Below are 20176 nucleotides of genomic sequence, written 5' to 3'. Positions count from 1 at the left end.
CGTCACAGAGGTGCAGGTGAGGGCGGTGGTGGAGTAAGAGGTGGTGAGATCTTTAGTCGTCTTTGACTGCTTGCCATCTTTAACTGCTGTTTTTTGTCATTGTGATGTTCTTTTGTTCTTTTTGCTACCCATGATGACTGTACTAAAGAGTAATATGTACTAGCTAAAGTAATAGATTGCAATGAGAGCTCATGAGACATGCGTACTTCCCTTTTCAGAGCTAGCCGGTAACTAACGCTTAGTTTCGCACAAAGTTGGCGAAATATTGTCCCTCCACCTTCCTTCCCCTCCACAATCGTATTGGCCGTTGATACACTGGGCGAGTGTAAATTCAATCAAATTTCAACGTTATTCGCTGCGCCTGAAGGTCCTAAGTGGCACGCCTCCTTCTAGTGTGGGTTGCGCCTTTAAATCTGTCCCTTTAATCCTCACCCAGGACCTTTAAATTGCGCGCGGCTGGAAAATTATTTGTCGGGATTTATTTCTAAGTGGTATACGAACATTTTGAACACAGTTTTGAAAAATGCCATATCTTGACCAAATTCACCCCCCCAGGTGTCGCGTACCCCCTTAAGTGTTGTGATGTCAGTAAACAACAACTGGCGTATCTCCCACTTTTCTCCATTTTCTTTAACCATCTCCAACCACCAACCCATTACCAGTTTTGTGGCTCACCATTGTACTTTTTCCAATCTGTCAATGTCTTTAATGAGATTCGGTAACTATACGGATACAGCATATTCAAAATGTGGATGAACTAATGATTTATATAGCTCGTTAATGACAGATGGACTTTTAAAATCAAAAGAACACACAGTCAGTCCTTGAATCTTACTTGCCTTCTCTGAGGTTGAAATACATATAACTTTCAGTTGTACTTATTGTTATTTTTACCTTTGTGCATAACCTTACATTTATTTGTGTTAAATTTCATTGTCTACTTTTCAGACCATTGTTGTAGTTTATCTTCTGAATATCTAATTGGTTTAAGTGATTATTTGCCATTCTGCACAGTATTGTTTCATCGGCAAATTTGGAGACAGTAGATTTCAGTCCTTGGTCTATATAATTTATGAATACTATGAATAGAAGTGGCCCAAGGACAGAACCCTGAGGAACTCCACTCATAACATTTTTCCATTTAGAAGTTTTGCCACTTAGAACAACTGTGTTTATGATCGTTTAACCAATTACTAGTCCTGTTTAATAGGCTACCACTTGTCCTGCTTAATAGGCTACCACTTATTCTGTGTGAAGTTAATCTAGTAAGTAGTCTTTTGTGTGGGATGATAATGATCCTTTTTAATTTGACAGATTGGCATTGTTTCCCTTTGTTCCACTGTTGATCCCTCTCATACATTATTGTTGTTTTTATACTTAACCACTTCATGCTGGGCCAAAACCTCGTGGGCAGCATTAGCTGCCAGACGTACAATGTTGCGTCATAATACTCGCATTATAAAAAATAAAGTCGCCGCTGTATCGATCGTTCTCTCTTTCACCCGTGAATTTTTGATAACCATAGAAAATATGATGAAGCCAGTTTACAGAGTATGGGGGTCATGCAGGTACAACTACAATAAATATAACGAAGACGCTGATATGACAGCCTCGCGTACCCACTTGCTCCTCATGACGCCTACGTAGGCGTCACCGTATGGAAGGGGTTAAACAGTGCAATTTCAGATTTCTGAGCAATGTTTTTTTATTTCTCGTGTGCAAGCTTGTTCTCTAAATCATAGGTTAGTTTCAAGAGGCGAGATTACTTTATTCGGTATTTGGATTTCAACTGGAATGCTGTTACGATAAAAGACACTGAACATGCCATCTTACTCTAGCCTTATCCAGACAACAACACAATATTTTTTCCCCTTAGTGCAAGGGTTCTCAGCCTTACTTGGCCCATTCACCCCTTTCACCATTTGTCTGAATGTCATTCCCCCTCCTTTCCAAGATTGCCTGTTTCAAAAAGTGCATTCTAAATAATATGCACTTTACTGAAAACCCTTTTATTTTTTCCAAATTAGTATATATTTTTCCCATATTAGTATAATTCCAGCCCAGGTGACAGGCCAGATAGGCCAAAACCTAAAATTGCTTTCCTCACTGCGTAAACTGACTGTGGTCACAAATCACCCCCAGAAAACCCAAAATTCCCCCTTGGGGGTGAATTTCACCCCTAATGAGAACCCCTGCCTTTGTGACTTTTGGCCCAATGTGGCTGTTGTTGTTTTTCCTTAAACTATCCGAGGAGTCCCGTCTCCCTGAGGAATGGCACAGTTGTTGGCGTGGGTGACTTTGTACAATGCAGTCTTTCACAATGTGTTATATAGGGGTGAAGTGTTTGGACAGTTATCTCTGATGCCTTTACTTGGATGGTTGTATATGAATGATGTTGTGATGCATGAGGTGGAATGGGTGGGGGGATTGGGGGTGGGGTAGTATGTGTGAGAAAAATTTGATGCATGAGGGGACGGAGAGGGGGGGTCGCTGATTTAATGAAATGGCCTTGCTGTGTATGTGCTGTGTCTTGCGACACTGCCTTTGACCCAGGGCAGTGGACAAGATGCAGGGATGACCCATCATCCAGGAGGTACCAAGATAAGAGGGAGTGTAGAGGGTGGAGGGGAATGGAGTGTATTTAGGGATGGAATGGGTGGGAATGGTTTTATGCCTTTGTTTTTTGGCTACCTTCCTTGTAAGGGGGAAAAAGCCTTGGGTATATGTATGTATCTGCGATGTGATCATCTAGTCCAGTGGTTCTCAAACTATGGGTCGCGACCCAAAGTTGGGTTGGGAGATCAATTTTGATGGGTTGCAGGGACACTGAAAATTCTCAAGTTTTCAGAGTATTTCAACTACTTGACTAATTAATTTAGTTTTCTGAAGGAAATGCAGTACCATGGATTCTGTTAGTTTTGTTAAAGAAAAGCTGTACACATTTTTTTTTTCTCCCGAAGTAAAGGGTATATATCAGTGTCCATTTTGTTTCTCTTTTTTTCTGAGTCGCGAAGGATTGAAATGTTCCAAATAGGGCTGTTCACAAAAAAGTTTGAGAACCACTGATCTAGTCCAATCTGGTTGCTTGGGAGCCACGGGTCTCTGCAAAGGCCCCATGGCACTATGGATCGATTAACGTGCAATCGATGATTTGTGGGCCCATCTCTTGGCTGTTGCTAGCTACCCAGGAACTGTGTGTCTCCAGCAGGAGAGACCTACCTAGGGTAGTGGATGGATTGATACAGTCAAAGTTTGATTTATTTTTCTATTTTTTGTGTCTGTTTTGGATCCTGCTCAGGATGGGCCAATTGAGCTCTTAGTACTAGATATGGGCCAAAAGGTCTCCTGTTGGTGGCATGCTCCGCCTTTGTAATCCTTTGTAAATGTTGATGATGACCTGAACCTTTCAGGCAAGCAGACAGATGCTGCTACAGATCTCGACCTGCCCTGACCCATGTTGTATCTTTCCCCAGGTGCCAGCGCCATAGCATCTGATGCCGAAGCCCTCGACACCGAAGAACCACTGTCGGACGTTGATATCGTTAATGTCGTGCCAGACGAAGTAAATGTGCACAAGATTCGTTCCATGTCGGAGAATATCACACGCAAGTTTGGTCAGTCGTCTGGCAACGTGGGAGGCCCGGGGAGTGGGGCCGGTGGAGGGCGTGTTGGACCTGACGGGGACAGTGATGATGTATGATGTTGGGTGCTGGCCGTGCGGCAGGGTCTGGCTCTTGAGACGAGTGTGTGACCTGCCAGCCGCTCGCTCTGCAGCTGCCGCAACCCAGCCAGCCCTCCAACCCTCCAAGGAGGCAGCCCTGTTATATAAGGGTTCCTTTCTAATGGAACCAGTAGATCGCCTTACGAGTGTATGCAGCAGGGGACTGCTAAAGTGTATCGTGGACATGGGCCGGAGAGCCTTTCTGAAATTGATGTTGCCCGCCCCACACATTCGCTAAGTGTAACCCTGCAAGTGTGTGTGTGGTTTCCTTCAGCCGATTAAAAGTGCCTGGCAGCACTCGGAACAAAACGTCCATTGTCGGGGTAATAAAAGGGTCAATTCGTCGAGGCGTCGACCCTTGCATTGGGGTCGAGGGTTCGCTACTTGGCCCAAGAAAGTTGTTTGGTGGTCGCCTTTTAAGATGTAAATCAGCTTATGCAGTGCAGAGAATGAGGTGTTGTAAGATGTGGTTAGACGCGGCTAACGTAGAACAGACACGTGCCTCACCCGTGCTTGCGACTGCATCGGCCACCAGCTTTCGCTGCCTCAGCTGTAGATAGGAGAGATTGAAGAAGAAGAAGAAGATGCTACGATGCTGTAGCGTAGGAGCCACAGGCCCATTCCCTGCACTTGACAACTCTTGTCCAGAGAGGCAAAACCTCGGCCAGACTGGACGTACAAAAACAACAATTGATGATGATGTCCGTGGGAGGTCTGACCCAGTGTATTCCTTCATGCAAAGGTTGGTGCGTGCAAGTTTTTAGTTTGAGTAAATGTGCTTTGTCACTTGTTCTTTCCAGACGGTAAAATTAAGTTTAATTCGAGGGGCTGAATGGGTGGTCAGGGCTGGTTTTCTGGAAGGCACCTCCAAGAGTGAGGACACATGTACACACACACACACACGGATCGGACGTATCCAAGAGCGCTCTGCAAAATAGTGCTAATCCAGCTATTTCTTGACCGAAAATTGCTGAATTACCTAGTTGTAAACAAATCGGAGGAGGGCTATGTCGAGTGGTACCGAAATGTAGAAAAGTGATTTAAGGGTAACAAGAAGAGTAAAACGAAGGAAAATGGATGATAAACCAATTTATGCAGAGACAACCAAAAGAAGACTGGATATGAATAAGTACGAAACACCTTTGGGAGTAGTTAGAAAGAAATGATGTAACATGGATACCCCCTAGATATGAAGACGAATCATTTCATGGACTCAAAGCAGAAAGAGGTTTCAACTTCAAAAATATATCAATAAGCCAACAAATATTTGAGATGCAGGGATGACCCGTCATCCAGGAGGTGCTAAGATGAGAGGGAGGGTGGAGGGGTGTGGAGTATATTCAAGGATGGAATGGGTGGGGATGATTTTATGCCTTTTCCTTTTTGGCTACCTCCCTTGTAAGGGGGAAAAAGCCTTGGTATATGTATGTATGTATGTATAAAGAGATGAGTGAATTGAGGAAGGAAAATGCACTATTAGTTAGGGATTGGAGGAAATAAAAAAGGAACTGGCTAAAGTAAAAAATTATAATGAAGAGATGAAAAATGAAAAAATATTAATAGAAGCAGGTAGAGTTGGTGAAAATATGAAAAATCAAACATGATGGAAATTAAAAACCAAATGGATGAAGACAAAGAACACCAAAAAATAATATTTAAAGAAATAATCAAAGAACAAATGAACGAAAATACAAAGGACACAGTAATAAAAGAAAAAAGAGATTGGGTAAGAGGCACAATAGATACATATACCAAAGGCTTTTTCGTTTTTTCACTCTAAGCACCTCCCTACATTTTGTCCTTTTCCTCTTTCTCCATCTATCCTCCACTCTCAACTTACTTTCCATCAAAAAATGATCTGATATTCCCTCACCCACTCCCCTTAGCACATGTACATCCTTAACTCTTCCTATTATACTCCTATCTACCACTACATAGTCCATTAATGCTCTATCTACCACCCTTCCATCCACCACCCTCTCCTAAACACAATACAACAATCTAAGAACAAACTTGATCTTGCGAGATACAAAAGTGGGTCACTACGAGCATAGCTCCTCTTCCTGTATAATACAACCAGGTAAATACACACACACACGGAGGTGCGGCAGTACCTGGTTCGAATCCTGCCCAGGGCCGAAATTATTTCAGTATCGCTGCGCTTCGGGTCGTTACTCCGACTCTTGTGGGCGGGGAGTTGGGGGTGTGTGTATGTGTAAGGTCATAGCATTACCCATAGATTGGTCATACGAGCTCTGAGCTCTCTTCTGGGAGGGAAATAGCTGTTGATCATGAGTCCAACATGTGATCCAAAGACCAAGGTGAATACACACACATACACGCACACACACACACACACACACACACACACACACACGTACACACACACCATATATGGAAAGACCAAAAACAATGGGTCTGCCAACTTTGAAAGATTGAAGAGAAAGAGGTGATGTGATTACAATGTTCAGGAGGTCATTAAAGGGGATAGATTCATTGCATTGACAGAAGAGATCTGATTAAAGATGAGAGGGCTTTAACCCCTTCAATACGGGCCAAAATCTCGCGGGCAGCATTAGTTGCCAGACGTGCATTGTTGTGTCTTAATACTTGCATTATAAAAAATAGTTACCGCTGTATTGCTTGTTCTCTTTCACCCGTGAATTTTGATAACCATAGAAAATATGATGAAGCCAGTTTAGAGAGTATGGGGGTCACGCAGGTACAACTACAATATATATAATCAAGACGCCGACATCGGCATCCTCGTGTACCCACTTGCTCCTCATGACACCTACGTAGGCGTCATCGTATCGAAGGGGTTAAGAGGTCATGGGAATCAATGAAGAAAGACCACATGATGTCTAAAAAATGTGAGGAAATATGGTTTTCTAAATAGATGTATAAATACGTGCAATAGCTTAGAAGTTGATATAGCCCAAGCTCAAACAATACACAAGTTTAAATCTAAATATACATACAAATTAGACCAACAGATTTTTCCTCCTTACAAGGGATGGATGACAGGTCATATCTGCATCTCGTCCACTTCGGTACAGTGAGACCTCTCATTAACAGACGTTAATTAGCTGCATTTGCGGTGTTTTCGCTGTGTTTTCGGTGTTTTGGAGTGGTTTTTGGTTGGCATAATAGTGATTGTACGCACTAAACAACAGCACCAAAAACACAGCGAAAACACCGCAAACGCAGCTAATCAGCGTCCGTTAATGAGAGGTCTCACTGTACATGAATTTGAGTCGAGGTATGTTAGAAAATTAGAGAATGAGAGATGGGACCCAACAAGCCTTCCTCCTCCTTCGCCGTATATCACAATTAGGCAAATACACATGCACGCACACACATACACGCACACCCAAGATAGGATGGAATAGGTATGCACCTTTTCATATGAAGTTTAAATCTTTCCGGAAATAAAAAGTTGAGTGTTTAAGCGGAGAAGTGAGAGCTCACAAAATTTCTTGTTTCCAGAAAATGCAGGCATTCCCCCTCTCCCTCGCTGAGGTTGAGGCAGGTCCAGGTGCTTGCTTGCCTGCCTGCTTGCTGGGTTCTCACACCAGAACACGGGAGGCTGATGCACCTTCAGTTTACAAAGAGGAGACTCTGGCGTCCTTATGGATAAGGTTTTCTACCCCCTGCCTTGCCTTGAAGAAGAAGAAGAAGAAGAAGAAAAAGAAGAAGAAGAAGAGGGTAGTGAAGGGTAGGAACTGTTTTGGGGACAAATCTTGACTTGACTTTGGTGAGAGTATACTAGCTGGCTGGCTAGTTGACTGGCCATCTGTTTTGCTGAAGAAGAGGTTAATTTCTGCCGGGGCAGAAGAACTTATCAGGGTACCTCGGGCGGAACCAATCTTCAAACCCGAGGAGGAGAGAGCTGTTGATGACTCAGGTTGGAGTAGTAGGAGGTGGCGGTGGTAACCGGGGCAAGGCAATTGACTGACTCAGACAGGGAGGGAGAAGAACGATGTCGCAAGTCTCCGCAGCAGGCAGGACGGTTAGCCACAAAGTTCCTCTTGTAGCATCTCTGTTTGCTTTTTCCTTGTGGATGACAATCCTTCAGTGGCTACCAGGGAGTACTTGAGTTCGCCAGCCAGCCAGCCATCAAACCGTACAAGCCACGCAGCTGAATGTAAGCGTCTGGCATTAGGCAGGACGAGTAACTGAAAGTATCTGCTGGGTTGTGACGATAGTGATGGTGATGATGATATGATGGTTACAACTATAACGACACCAGCAGGAGCAGTACCCCCGCTCTGGCGCTGCTGCTGCCGCCCTGCAGTACCGTAGTGAAATGGAAGAAAACAACCTCGGCAGGTAGATGGGTCTGTATACATGGCAATATAGTGGCGGCATCTCTGTCTGGCCCCTGAGGAGGTGCGGGCCGCCAGACGACAGAGAACGTCTTTGTGTACGAGTCTTTCAGCCTTGGTGTGTCTGTCTGTCTGGTTGTTGTTATTATCATCATCATTATCATCATTATTGTTATTGTTATTATTATTAGTATTATTGTTATCAGTGTCATTATTTTGATCATTATTATAATTATGGTGTTGTTACCTTGCTGAGATTTCCCGTTTCAGATTCTGACTACGTTATTGTAGTACGTATTTAAGTCTGTTGCAAGACGACATAACGCCCTGACGTGATGATGTTTTTGATGGAGGAGGAGGAGGGACAAAAGCTGTGAAGGTCAAGTCGGGTCAGGAGGGAGGCTCGACCCCTCTCCGCTGGGGCCGGCCGCCAGGAAAGGGTCCCTTCTTTCCGAGGGAGGGACTCCAAATTATTATTTTGAAGTGGCCTCCTTCCTCTTTTGTTTTGTATTAGTCTATGTGAATATTTGTATATAAGGATATACAACTATATATATGTGTGTGTGTGTGTGTGTGTGTGTCTGTATATATATAAATATATATATGTATATATATATATATATATTATACATACATGCATGTATGTATGTATGTATGTATGTGTACTGGATGGGGATCAAAGAATCAGGACTCACAACAAGTCATGCCAAAATTACAAATGTAGAGACCATACAGAGAGAAAGACGAAATTTTGAGAAGGGTATTGTATCGGGAAGTGAAGAAGCACTTAAGTGTTTGTCACTGGCACGTAAAGGAAAACAGACATGTACGGCAAATACCAAGAACAATAAGTGGTTTGGTGTAGGAACCGGAGGAGAGAAATGTGCGGATTATTATTATTATTATTATGGTTATTATTATTGTTGTTGTTGTTGACAAGATACAGGGATCCAGATGGTGCCAAGATAAAAGGAGGGTGGAGGGGAGTGGAGTAATGGGGATGGAATGGGTGGGAGTGGTTTTCTATACCTTCTTCTTTTGGCTACCTCCTGTGTAAGGGGGAAAAAAGCCTTTGGTATATGTATTATCATTAATAATAATAATAATACATACATATACCAAGGCTTTTTCCCCCTTACAAGGGAGGTAGCCAAAAAGGAAAAGGCATAAAATCATTTCCACCCATTCCATCCCTGAATACACTCCACACCCCTCCACCTTCCCTCTTATCTTAGCACCTCCTGGATGACAGGTCATAATAATAATTGATAATAATTGTGGTGGATGGGAGTGGAATAGGTATAGGCTTGGACTTGGATACCTCTCCTAAAAGGGGGGAAAAAACTTTTGCTCTATAGATAGATTAATTAGTAAAAAATGATAATTAACTATAAATTATTATGTTGAGAAAACACAGGGAATGCTACAAAGCCAGAACAGGTAGTGGGGCAGGGGGAAAAGCTCTTGCTGTATAGGTAGATTAATTATTAGAAAATTATTGTAATTAACTATGAATTATTATTATGATGTTGGAAAATACTGCAAGAACAGGTAGTGGGGCTCCAACCTGCTTCCTTCTGGATCACGTTTTCGCAAATTCACATCAAAAAGGAAAGTTCCCTCCCTCTAGAATTCAATGGTCTTCAACATAGTATGTCCCACCTTATCACTAATGTTACCCATGTGGCGATATACAATTATTATCATTCAAAAAATAAACTCCCCTTCAGCTGAAAAAAAGCATAAAACCTTGGTTTAAAACCACCTCAAAAGAACAAGGAATAAAAAAGAATATATGTATATTGCCCACCAGCACCACCCTAGATGGAAACTGGCAGTGGGTGCAGTTTCCATTTTCAGGAAGAGACCAAGTGTCATAACTGAGCGACGTACTTGTGCCGTTCACGAGCAGAGAAAGCATCTTTCGGAGAAGGCGGTTAGATTACACGAAGAAGGAAATGAACTGATGTTGGTTAAGATTTATTTTTTGATACAGGGTTGTTGTATTCCCTTGTTGTTGTTTCTTTGGCTTTTATGACAGGGATGTAGATATTGTGAAAGAGAAATGGAGAGCATCTTCATGAATTTGTGGGAGACTTATGACAGCATTCCATAAGTAAGGGCTGGATTGTTGTTTTTTTGGCTTTTATGACAGGGATGTAGACATTGTGAAAGAGAAATGGAGGGTATCTTCATGAGTTTGTGTGAGGCTTATGACAGCATTCCATAAGTAAGGGCTGCTGGCAGTGCTTTTCAGAACAGGGTGATGCTGTTGGGCAATTTTGTGGGAGGCTTATGACAGCATTCCATAAGTAAGGGCTGCTGGGAATGCTTTTCAGAACAGGGTGATGATGTTGAGCATCTTCATGAATAATTTGTGGGAGGCTTATGACAGCATTCCATAAGAGAGGCGCGTGGATCTGCTTGGGTCTCGTTCCTCAAGATTACGTAAACTAACTGTAGCAGTTGTAAGAAGGGACAGGCTGCCATGAATAGGGTTGTTGACACCAAAGTATTGTGTACAACAAAATTAATGGATCTTGAATGTGTGCATACATGTATGCATGCACACACACACACACACACATGACTTATTAAAGTGGGACAAAAGAGAAACAAGAAACAAGAGGACACAAATAGAAACTAAAGAAAGACAGCTACAGAAGAGACCTGAAAAAGAATAGCTTCCCACATAGAGTGATTGATGTATGGAACAAACTAAATGGAGAAACAGTGAGTGCCAAAAGTATACATGATTTTAAGAATAAGCTGGATGCGGAGAGATTCGAAAACGGTTCACTACAAGCATAGCTCTCATCCCGTAAAATACAACTAGGTAAATACACATACGCACACACCCTTCCCATAAGATACTAGGTAATTACACATACGCACACTCACCTTAACCCATTCAACTGCGATGACAAGATTCTCGTCATATGGTCAAATAAAACAAAAAATAAAACACCAAAATGTTTGATCAAACAGCACCAGAAAAAATATGACGCCAGTCCTCGCTTCGCACGAAGCGAGGACTGACGTCATATTTTTTCTGGTGCTGTTTGATCAAACATTTTGGTGTTTTATGATTTTTTGTTTTATTTGACCATATGACAAGAATCTTGTCATCGCAGTTGAATGGGTTAAAAAAAAAAAAATTCCACAGAGTGTCTGGAACAAATTGGATAAAACAATAGTGAGTGCAAGCACCGTACAAGAAGTTAAGAACAAACTGGATGCTGCACTTTGAGCATAGCTCCCCTTCCCATGTAATACAACTAGGTAAATACACACACATGCACACACCTTGTGGCACAGTGGTAGAGTTTCCAGCTGCCACTACGGCAGTCCGGGTTCAAATCCCGCCCAGGGCTGAAATACTTTCAGTATCGTGGGCAGGGAGTTGGGGTGTGTGTGTGCGTGTAAGATCACAGCATCACCCATAAATCGGTCATATACATGAGCTCTGAGCTCTCTTCTGGGAGGGAAAATAGCTGTCAGTCATGAGCCCAACACGTGATCCAAGACCATGGGGGTGAATCACACAATAGGAGATGGGGTGTAGTGAGTTTGATTCTTGTATAGTTTTTCAAGGTAAACACTCGGGGTCCTGAAGTTTGCTCTTGTCTGGTTGTCGTGGTGCAAGTGTATCTTCTCAGAGTTGGAGTAATGAGCTGTGTTTGCAGTGTTTTCGCTCTGTTTTCGGTGTTTTTGGTGCCGTTGTTTAGTGCGTGCAATCACTATGCAATCACCCAAAAACCACTCCAAAACACCGAAAACACAGCGAAAACACCGCAAACGCATGTAATTAACGTCCGTTAATGAGAGGTCTCACTGTACAACCATTGGCAAGTTACTCCTCTCCTTTGTCGTCATCAGCATACAGTCGTTCAAGGTCATTATCATACCGTGTCACGCCAGAGAGACAGCCACGCCTTTGCTCTGTTGTTGATTGACCTGACAGATGTCTGTGGATGTTATGTGCATCACACTCAAGGGGTAGGCAGGTACATAAGAACATAAGAATGAAGGAGACTGCAAGAGACCATAAGGCCTACACTAGGCAGCTCTGTATCCATCACCACCTTGTCATCCCCCCCATCCATAAAGTCATCTAATCGTTTCTTAACCCATTCAACTCCGATGACAAGATGTCTTGTCATTTGGTCAAATAAAACAAAAAATCATAAAACACCAAAATGTTTGATCAAACACCAGAAAAATATGACGTCAGTCCTCGCTTCGCTGCGAGCGAAGCGAGGATTGACGTCATATTTTTCTGGTGTTTGATCAAACATTTTGGTGTTTTATGATTTTTTGTTTTATTTGACCAAATGACAAGACATCTTGTCATCGGAGTTGAATGGGTTAAAACAACTGATAGTTTCAGTGCTCACTACTACATGGTTACTAAGTTTATTCCATTTGTCGACCACCCTATTAGTAAACCAATTCTTGCCTATTTCCTTCTTAAATCAAAATTTGTCCAGTTTAAATCCATTACTGCAGGAAGAAGATAATCCGTGGTCTGAATTTGTTGTCCGCATTCACCACAGGGTGTGTACTCAGCACATCCCGCATCTTACCAGGTTGGATTTGGTTTTCCCCACCCTGCTCTTGCCCGATTCAGCCAGCACACATCAATTCCTTCTCTGCAGTGTAGTTCCTCTTGGCAGATTTTCCCTGGGGTTGGTTGGCAATGGTCTTCTTTCAAGGTGACTGGCCCCATAGTTGTTGAAAAAGAAGGTCCTGCATCAAGAGTATTTAGAATTCAGAATATATACCAAATGCTCTTTCCTCCCTATCAGGGAGGTAGCCAAAGTCAAATTGTATATCTACTCCCACCCATGCCATTCCTATCCTCTCATCTTGGCTCCTCCTGGATGACGGGTCACCTTTGTATCTCGCCCATCGCCCTGGGTCAGAACCAGTGCAGCAAGACACACAGTTCATAATAAAATACTAGATTGGAACTATATATGTGTGTTTGTGTGTGTGTATACATACATTATATATATATATATATATATATGTATATATATATATGTTAGTGAATTTAGGGAGCAGGTTCTTTTCACTGCATTTCTTATTAAATAGCACAGCAAATTGGGTGTTAGTTATCTTCTATTGAGACTTTCTATTCTTCTAATAACTTTTTTCTCTGAAGGAAGGAGAGGGTATACAATACTTCCAAACGAGTCCATGATTGGGTAGGAAAACTAACATATATATGTATGTAAAGGGTTGGACTTTGGGAAACTTGATTAGGTGAAAAAGTAAGTAATTTGGGCCCCACCTGCTTGGCTCTGCTCTGCTTTGCTTGTTTCGAGCACCACGGGTGCTGAGCCAAGAGTAATTGGCAGCAAAGATCTCAGGATGTAGTCAGAGATCATACCTTGAAGCACATCATGGCCGGTGTGGATCTTTTGACCTCCTTCCACCTCCTCCTCCAATGGAAGAGGAAGAAGAGGGACTATAGATGTAGAGGGCCCACTTGCAGCAGCAGCAGCATGGGTACATAATGGACATCAATTCACTGGAATCAGTACAGAGAAGAATGACCAAAATGATACATGGACTCAGAAATTTGCCTTACAAAGAGAGGCTTAGGCACCTTAACTTACACTCTCTGGAAAGACGCAGAATGCGGGGTGATCTAATAGAGGTGTTCAAGTAGATCAAAGGCTTTAACAAGGGTGATGCAAACAAGGTCATCGTATTAAAACAACAGGGCAGGACTCACAGTAATGGTTTTAAACTGGACAAATTTAGATTTAAGAAAGAAATAGGCAAGAATTGGTTTACTAATAGGGCAGTCAACGAATGGAATAGACTTAGTGTCCATGTAGTAGTGAGCGCTGAAACTATCAGATGTTTTAAGAAATGATTAGACAACTTTATGGATGGGGATGGCAGGTGGTGATGGATACAGAGCTGCCTAGTGTAGGCCTTATGGTCCCTTGCAGTCTCCTTCATTCTTATGTTCTTATGTTCTCAAGGATAGAAATGTTGGACTTGGGGATTCTCTTGATCAGAAGGAGGTATCTGGTGTTGCATTTCATACTTGGGTCACAAATCAGAGCTAGTCAGGTTGGGTGGAAGTCTACTGAGAGGCAAGGTTGTCTAAGAAGACTCGGATGAACTTGGGTCAACTTAGATGTGGGGTGAAGTGACGACAATCTCAACCGTGCTAATCACGAATGTAAACGTAACTTGGTAAATTGGCATTTTGTTGTAATTGCAGTAGTAATGGTAATAAACGGCAGCAGTTTATTTTTTCACCCAAGACTGTCGTTTAACCACAAGTAGGTTGCATGAGAGCTGGCTGAAGTGTGGCAAGGTCTTTTGAGTTGCCCAGCAATCCTTTTCACTGCAGGTAAAGACAACCAGCCAGGTCCCGATGTTGTGTTTGATACATTCCCCAGTACGCATACGTGCGCATGTACATACAGTGGTAATCATGCAATTATCTAATTGAACCAGTAAGATAGTTAATGTTATCTTGGTCCAGTCAATGGTTCCCTGTTTAGGTGGTAACAGTCACTCATGTTATTAAGCAAGTAGAATTTTTGTTTATTATTTATTTACATATTTTTTTGTTTTGAATGTTTGTGTCCGTCTGCATAGTGTACATATGTTATATCCAAGCTGTGCATAAGTGCAGTACGCCGGCTCACCGACGGGAGTGTCGGGCCCTCCGTCAGTGTGAGCTATGAACTGCTTCGTACTACCTGGCATTGTCTATGTCAAGCTGTCAAGCAATTTGCATGACCCCTCGTTATTAAGACGAGGGATGCCTTGCCTTCCCGTCTGCCTATCTTCCTGTCTGCCTACTTGCCTGCCTGCCTGCCTGCCTGCCTGCTTATTAGCCTGTACATGAGCAGGCGGCATGTGGGTGGTGATGGGCAAGCAGACGTGTGGTTGGGTAGGTGGGCATGACATAAGGAGTCTCCTGGTTCACTTTGTAAATAATCATAATAATAAATAGAGTTTTTATGACTGGCTGCCTTTATTTCTATCCCAGTGATGTTTTCAGCTTATGTAGATGTATATGTATTATACTAATGACCCAATTTCGGAGAAGAATAGGCGAAAGTAAAGAGATCCGAATATTTCGATCACTATCTGTGATCCTCTTCAGCAGATGAAAAGAATCACAGATAGTGTTCGAAATATATGGTTCTCTACTTTCGCCTATTCTCCAAAAGTGGGTCATTAGTATAATTTTACCAATATGCTACGACATTACTTTGTTGTGATATATGTATATATGCGTAGTTCTTAATTTGCACGAGTTTATCTTATGCAAATTTGGCTTAACATAACTGATGAAATAATACATTTTATCTAGTAAAAGAGGTGTGGAAGGCAGATGTGGAGGGAGTGAACATGAGGGGGCGTCCTAGGATGAGGTGGATGGATGGGGTGAAGGGGGCTTTGGGGAAGAGGGGAATGTCTGTTGAGGAAGGAAGGGAGAGGGCAGAAGACAGGGGTGAATGGAGAATGGTTGTATATGGATGATGTTGTGATAGCATGAGGTGGAATGGGCGGGTGGATGGGGGGTGAGGTAGTATGTGTGAGCAAAATTTGACGCAGCCCGAAGGGATTTCTCCCTGTCCTCTCATTTTATGCAATGGGGGGACGGAGAGGGGGGGGTCGCCGATTTAATGAAGCGGCCTTGCTGTGGATGTGCTGTGTCTTGCGACACTGCTTCTGACCCAGGGCAGTGGACAAGGTGCAGGGATGACCCGTCATTCAGGAGGTGCTAAGATAAGAGGGAGGGTGGAGGGGTGTGGAGTGTATTCAGGGATGAAATGGGTGGGAATGATTTTATGCCTTTTTCTTTTTGGCTACCCTCATTGTAAGAGAGCCTTGGTATATGTATGTATGTATCTGAATTATGCAATTTGTTGGAATTAAACAAGTCTGGTTCAGATTTTCTTTTTTACATTTATTCCCCCACAGCCCCCCTCCTAATTCTCTTTGTCAATGTCTGTCATTGTGAATCCATTATTAGTTAAATTTTTTTTTTGCTCTATTTAGTTCTTGGTGGAGAAGGAGCCAATTGGAAGAAATTTTAAAGGCTCTTGTGACATAAGCACGTATCACACTAATTTTATATTTGGAAGGGCATTCACTCGAGCCATTCAGACATCTTCCTGAGTTGCTCGGTTTTTATAGACACAAGTGATGAATGCACCTTCCAAGCCATCTACCCACACATCTAAAAAAGGGATTTTATTATCAATGCTCCTCTCTATAGTGAAACTAAGGGATGAGTTTTCTTCCATTTTGTTTTCAAGGCATTCTAGTTACTCTTCTCCTTCAATATCTACAAAAATGTTGTCAATATATCTAAGGTTATCGGGGGTCTGGCTTAATGTATTAAGGATGTGGTTCTCAAGATGCCGCATGTAGGCCTGAGCAAATAGTATGCCTAAGGGACTAATAGCAATGCCATCTGTTTGGAAATAAAGTTTGCCTGAAGGGCATCTAAAGGGAACTTCTTTGGTACAAGTCCATAGCATATTTTCTAGGGTGAGGCATGGTATCTTTGGAGGAGGCAAACTATTGTGATTTAAGATATTCTGTAAAATGATCTTAATAGTGTCTTCTACGGGAGTGTCCATAAACTTTCTATGTCAAGGGAGGCTAGGATTCCTTGAGGATTAGTGTTTCTAAGGATATCTACAAATTCATCTGTGGAGCGGAGAGCATGGATAGTGGGAATAAATGGAGTGATTGGGTCATTTAGTTGTTTAGCTAGTTGGTATGTGGGTGTGGGAATTTGAGAAATAATATGTCTCAATTTGTGTCCTGGTTTATGGGTTTTCCCATTACCATAGAAATTCCCAGGTTCATAATGACCTTGCAGAGGAGAAAATTTAACCCCATCCCTAGAAGCATTTGCATTGTCGATTGATTGAGTAACTTTCTTCCGGATTTCCTCTCTAGGGTTCATTTTCACATGTAAAAACTTTGATGGGCCCTGCAACAAACTATCAACTTTATCAATGTATTCCAAGTGGTTCAGAATAACAAAAAGGTCTGATTTGTCCACTCTACGTATAACAATATCATTATTCTCGCACAGTTGTTTAGCTGCCTGGTGCAACTTGGCGGTGAGTAAGGAACTATGACCATGAGCTCTATGTTTGGTGCTTTCAGCTTGTAAGAGTTCTTTTATGTCAGGGTTGATATCAATCTTACCTTTCTTGTGGAGTTCACACAGATTCCTGATTAAGAGTTCCAGTTTAGCTGTTTTCTCCGCTTTCTTGAAAGGGTCCAACGAAGAGTACATAGGCCACACAACACAAACATTATCACAAAGGCTGACATTTCACATGCTATAAAAAATCACATCACAAAAACACACAACACTAACATACCACAAGACCAACTAAACGAAAACACCGTCATAATTTCAAAAACCAACAATAAAAGAAAACTGAAATGTCTGGAGGCAGTTTTTATAAGAAACCATATGCCAAACATTAACATCCAGCAGAACATGTGCGGACATTTGGAACTTTTTGGGGCACCCACCCCGTGTCATGCCACAAAGATGACGAGTCTGGTAACACTCATGAACCACCATCTCTCCTAGTATTCCATCTTTTGTATTTTTTTACTTATAAGCATGTATGTAGCTTTAAAAATAAAATTTACTAGAAGATGCCTATATAAGCGAAACGTCGTAATGTTCTAGTTTTCATATCCAACCACAATGGACTCGACCGGAAATATTGTTTATCATTTACCAATTTCTAAGAAGACAATAATTAGAAGAATCGAAAGTGTTAAGAAAAAGATCATGAATGCTGAGTATGCTGTGATAAAAAAAGTATATATATATATATGTGCAGTATATATATACACGTACAGCGAAACGTAATTATGAAATTAAGGTTGCTAGTCAAGCAAGATCCAACCCAAAGGGGTTTCTTTCATTTCTATAGAACAAAAAATAAAGAATAGGACCAATTAAAGACGATGAAAATATCATGATAGAATTGGAGAAAAAAATGAGTGAGGAGTTTAACAATTATTTTCTATTGGTGTTGACTAATGAGAGGTTAGATAAAGTACCTGACTGCAATCTGATTTTCAGAGGGGATGAAGAAAGTAGTCCATCTAATATCAGCATTAGTAAAGTAGTAGTCAAGCAGATTGAAAGGCTTAAAGCTACAAAATCCCCGGGTCCAGACGAAATTTTTCCGAGAATGCTAAAGGAGTGTAAATTTGAAATCTGCGACCAGTTAACTGAAATATTTAATAAATCAGTAGACACTGGTTTTGTGCCAACTGCTTGGAGACAAGCAAACGTTCCTGTTTTTAAGAAGGGAGATAGATCGTCTATATGCAACTACAGGCCAATCAGTTTGACATCGGTTATAGGAAAAATGCTTGAATCAGTAATAGTAAATAGACTCAGAGAACACATCGAAAGACATAATTTAATTCGTGATTCACTGCATGGTTTCTCCAAGGGTAAGTCATGTGTGAATCTTCTATCCTTTTACACTAAAGTATATAAGGCATCAGATAACAATGATAATTACGATATTATTTAACTTGACTTTAGCAAAGCATTCGATAAGGTGCCACACCAGATACTAAATAAAATCAAAGCCCATGGCATAGAAGGAAAAGTGTTAGAATGGATTAGAGCTTGGATTAGTAACAGAAAACAGCGGGTCACCATAAATGGAGTAAAATCTAGGTGGGACAATGTTACTAGTGGGGTCCCCCAGGGCTCGGTTTTGGGTCCCTTGTTCATTATGTACATAAACGACTTAGACGACGGGATAAATTGTGATGTTAGTAAGTTTGCGGACGACACTAAAATAGGACGCCTAATTAGGTCAGGAGACGACGCAGAGATTCTGCAGGACGATCTTAACAAATTGTTCACATGGTCGGTGAAATGGCAAATGAACTTCAATATCTCTAAGTGTAGCGTGTTAAACGTAGGGCTACACAACCCCGAAAATAGATACAGCATAGATAACACGCTTTTAGAGAAAACTGAGTGCGAGAGAGACTTTGGAGTTCTAGTGAGTCCGGACCTTAAAACCAGGAAACCGTGCATTAGCGCCAGGAATAAAGCTAACAGAGCATTAGGTTTCCTTGCTAGGACGGTAACGAATAGAAGTGCAGAGGTAATCATTAAACTTTAGCAATAGTTAAACCTATCCTTGACTATGCGGTACAGTTTTGGTCTCCGTCCTACAGAATGGACATAAACTCACTAGAATCAGTACAGAGAAGAATGACCAAAATGATACATGGACTCAGAAATTTGCCTTACGAAGAGAGGCTTAGGCACCTTAACTTACACTCTGGAAAGACGGAGAGTGCGGGGTGATCTAATGGAGGTGTTCAAGTAAATCGAAGGCTTTAACAAGGGTGATGCAAACAAGGTCATCGTATTAAAACAACAGGGCAGGGCTCGCAGTAATGGTTATAAACTGGACAAATTTAGATCTAAAAAAGAAATAGGCAAGAATTGGTTTACTAATAGGGTGGTCGACGAATGGAATAAACTTAGCAACCATGTAGTAAGCGCAAAAACTATCAGTTGTTTTAAGAAACGATTAGACGACCCTATGGATGGGGATGGCAGGTGGTGATGGATACGGAGCTGCCTAGTGTAGGCCTTATGGTCCCTTGCAGTCTCCTTCATTCTTATGTTCTTATATCAAACTTTGGTGTGATGAAAACTAATCTGTTATCTAACTTTTCGCCTGAATGCGGATTTTTTTTTTTTTTTAAAGCTTAAGGTGTTAGTCCATCTTGGACGAGGGCGTTACCCACGCCTGGCATGGCTTTTCGCGCGAAAACATGAAGGGTGTGGTAGGTAGAGAGGGGCTTGTTGCCAAGGGAAAGAAGTCACGTAGGTTGCCAGGAAAGAATGTGGGTACGCCTCACGGCTTACGTTTAATTGGACCTGCGATCAAATTGATTCCTAAAAACATAAACATACAAAAGTAACAGTAATTTTCGCCATTACAACAGGTCCCGTGGCCACTGTGGGGTCGGCCATATTGGACGTTTAACGTGAGTTACAAACACACGGATAGTTAGTGGACGTTCGGAGTTTATCAGAAAACTGGGGGATCTTTTG

General features: G+C 41.9%; 2 protein-coding genes across 7 annotated transcripts in view; one reads left to right on the top strand and one right to left on the bottom strand.

Annotated features, from left to right (window-relative positions):
• LOC143031388 (uncharacterized) overlaps positions 1-9789 on the top strand; it is a 155811-nt gene extending 146022 nt beyond the window's left edge. For 5 of the 6 annotated variants that reach the window (XM_076195136.1, XM_076195137.1, XM_076195138.1 and 2 more), the window contains 2 exons: positions 3474-4463; positions 7211-9789. In XM_076195136.1, coding sequence (XP_076051251.1) covers positions 3474-3700 — 227 coding nt within the window. In that variant the 3' untranslated portion in view covers positions 3701-4463; positions 7211-9789. Of the gene's footprint in view, positions 1-3473; positions 4468-7210 lie in introns of all 6 variants that reach the window. The other variant, XM_076195135.1, reaches the window with a different exon arrangement.
• Positions 9790-16663: 6874 nt separating this feature from the next.
• LOC143030331 (uncharacterized) lies at positions 16664-17350 on the bottom strand. Its single transcript, XM_076193484.1, has one exon. It carries the CDS (start codon positions 17348-17350, stop codon positions 16664-16666), a length of 687 nt encoding a protein of 228 aa, XP_076049599.1.
• Between the last annotated feature and the right edge of the window lie 2826 nt (positions 17351-20176).

This window comes from Oratosquilla oratoria, chromosome 12, assembly GCF_046742065.1.
Source record: "Oratosquilla oratoria isolate Oo_2021 chromosome 12, ASM4674206v1, whole genome shotgun sequence".
Taxonomy (NCBI): Eukaryota; Metazoa; Arthropoda; class Malacostraca; order Stomatopoda; family Squillidae; genus Oratosquilla; species Oratosquilla oratoria.
The sequence above is the reverse complement of the archived record's forward strand: the minus strand, read 5'-3'. Positions and strand labels throughout refer to the sequence as shown.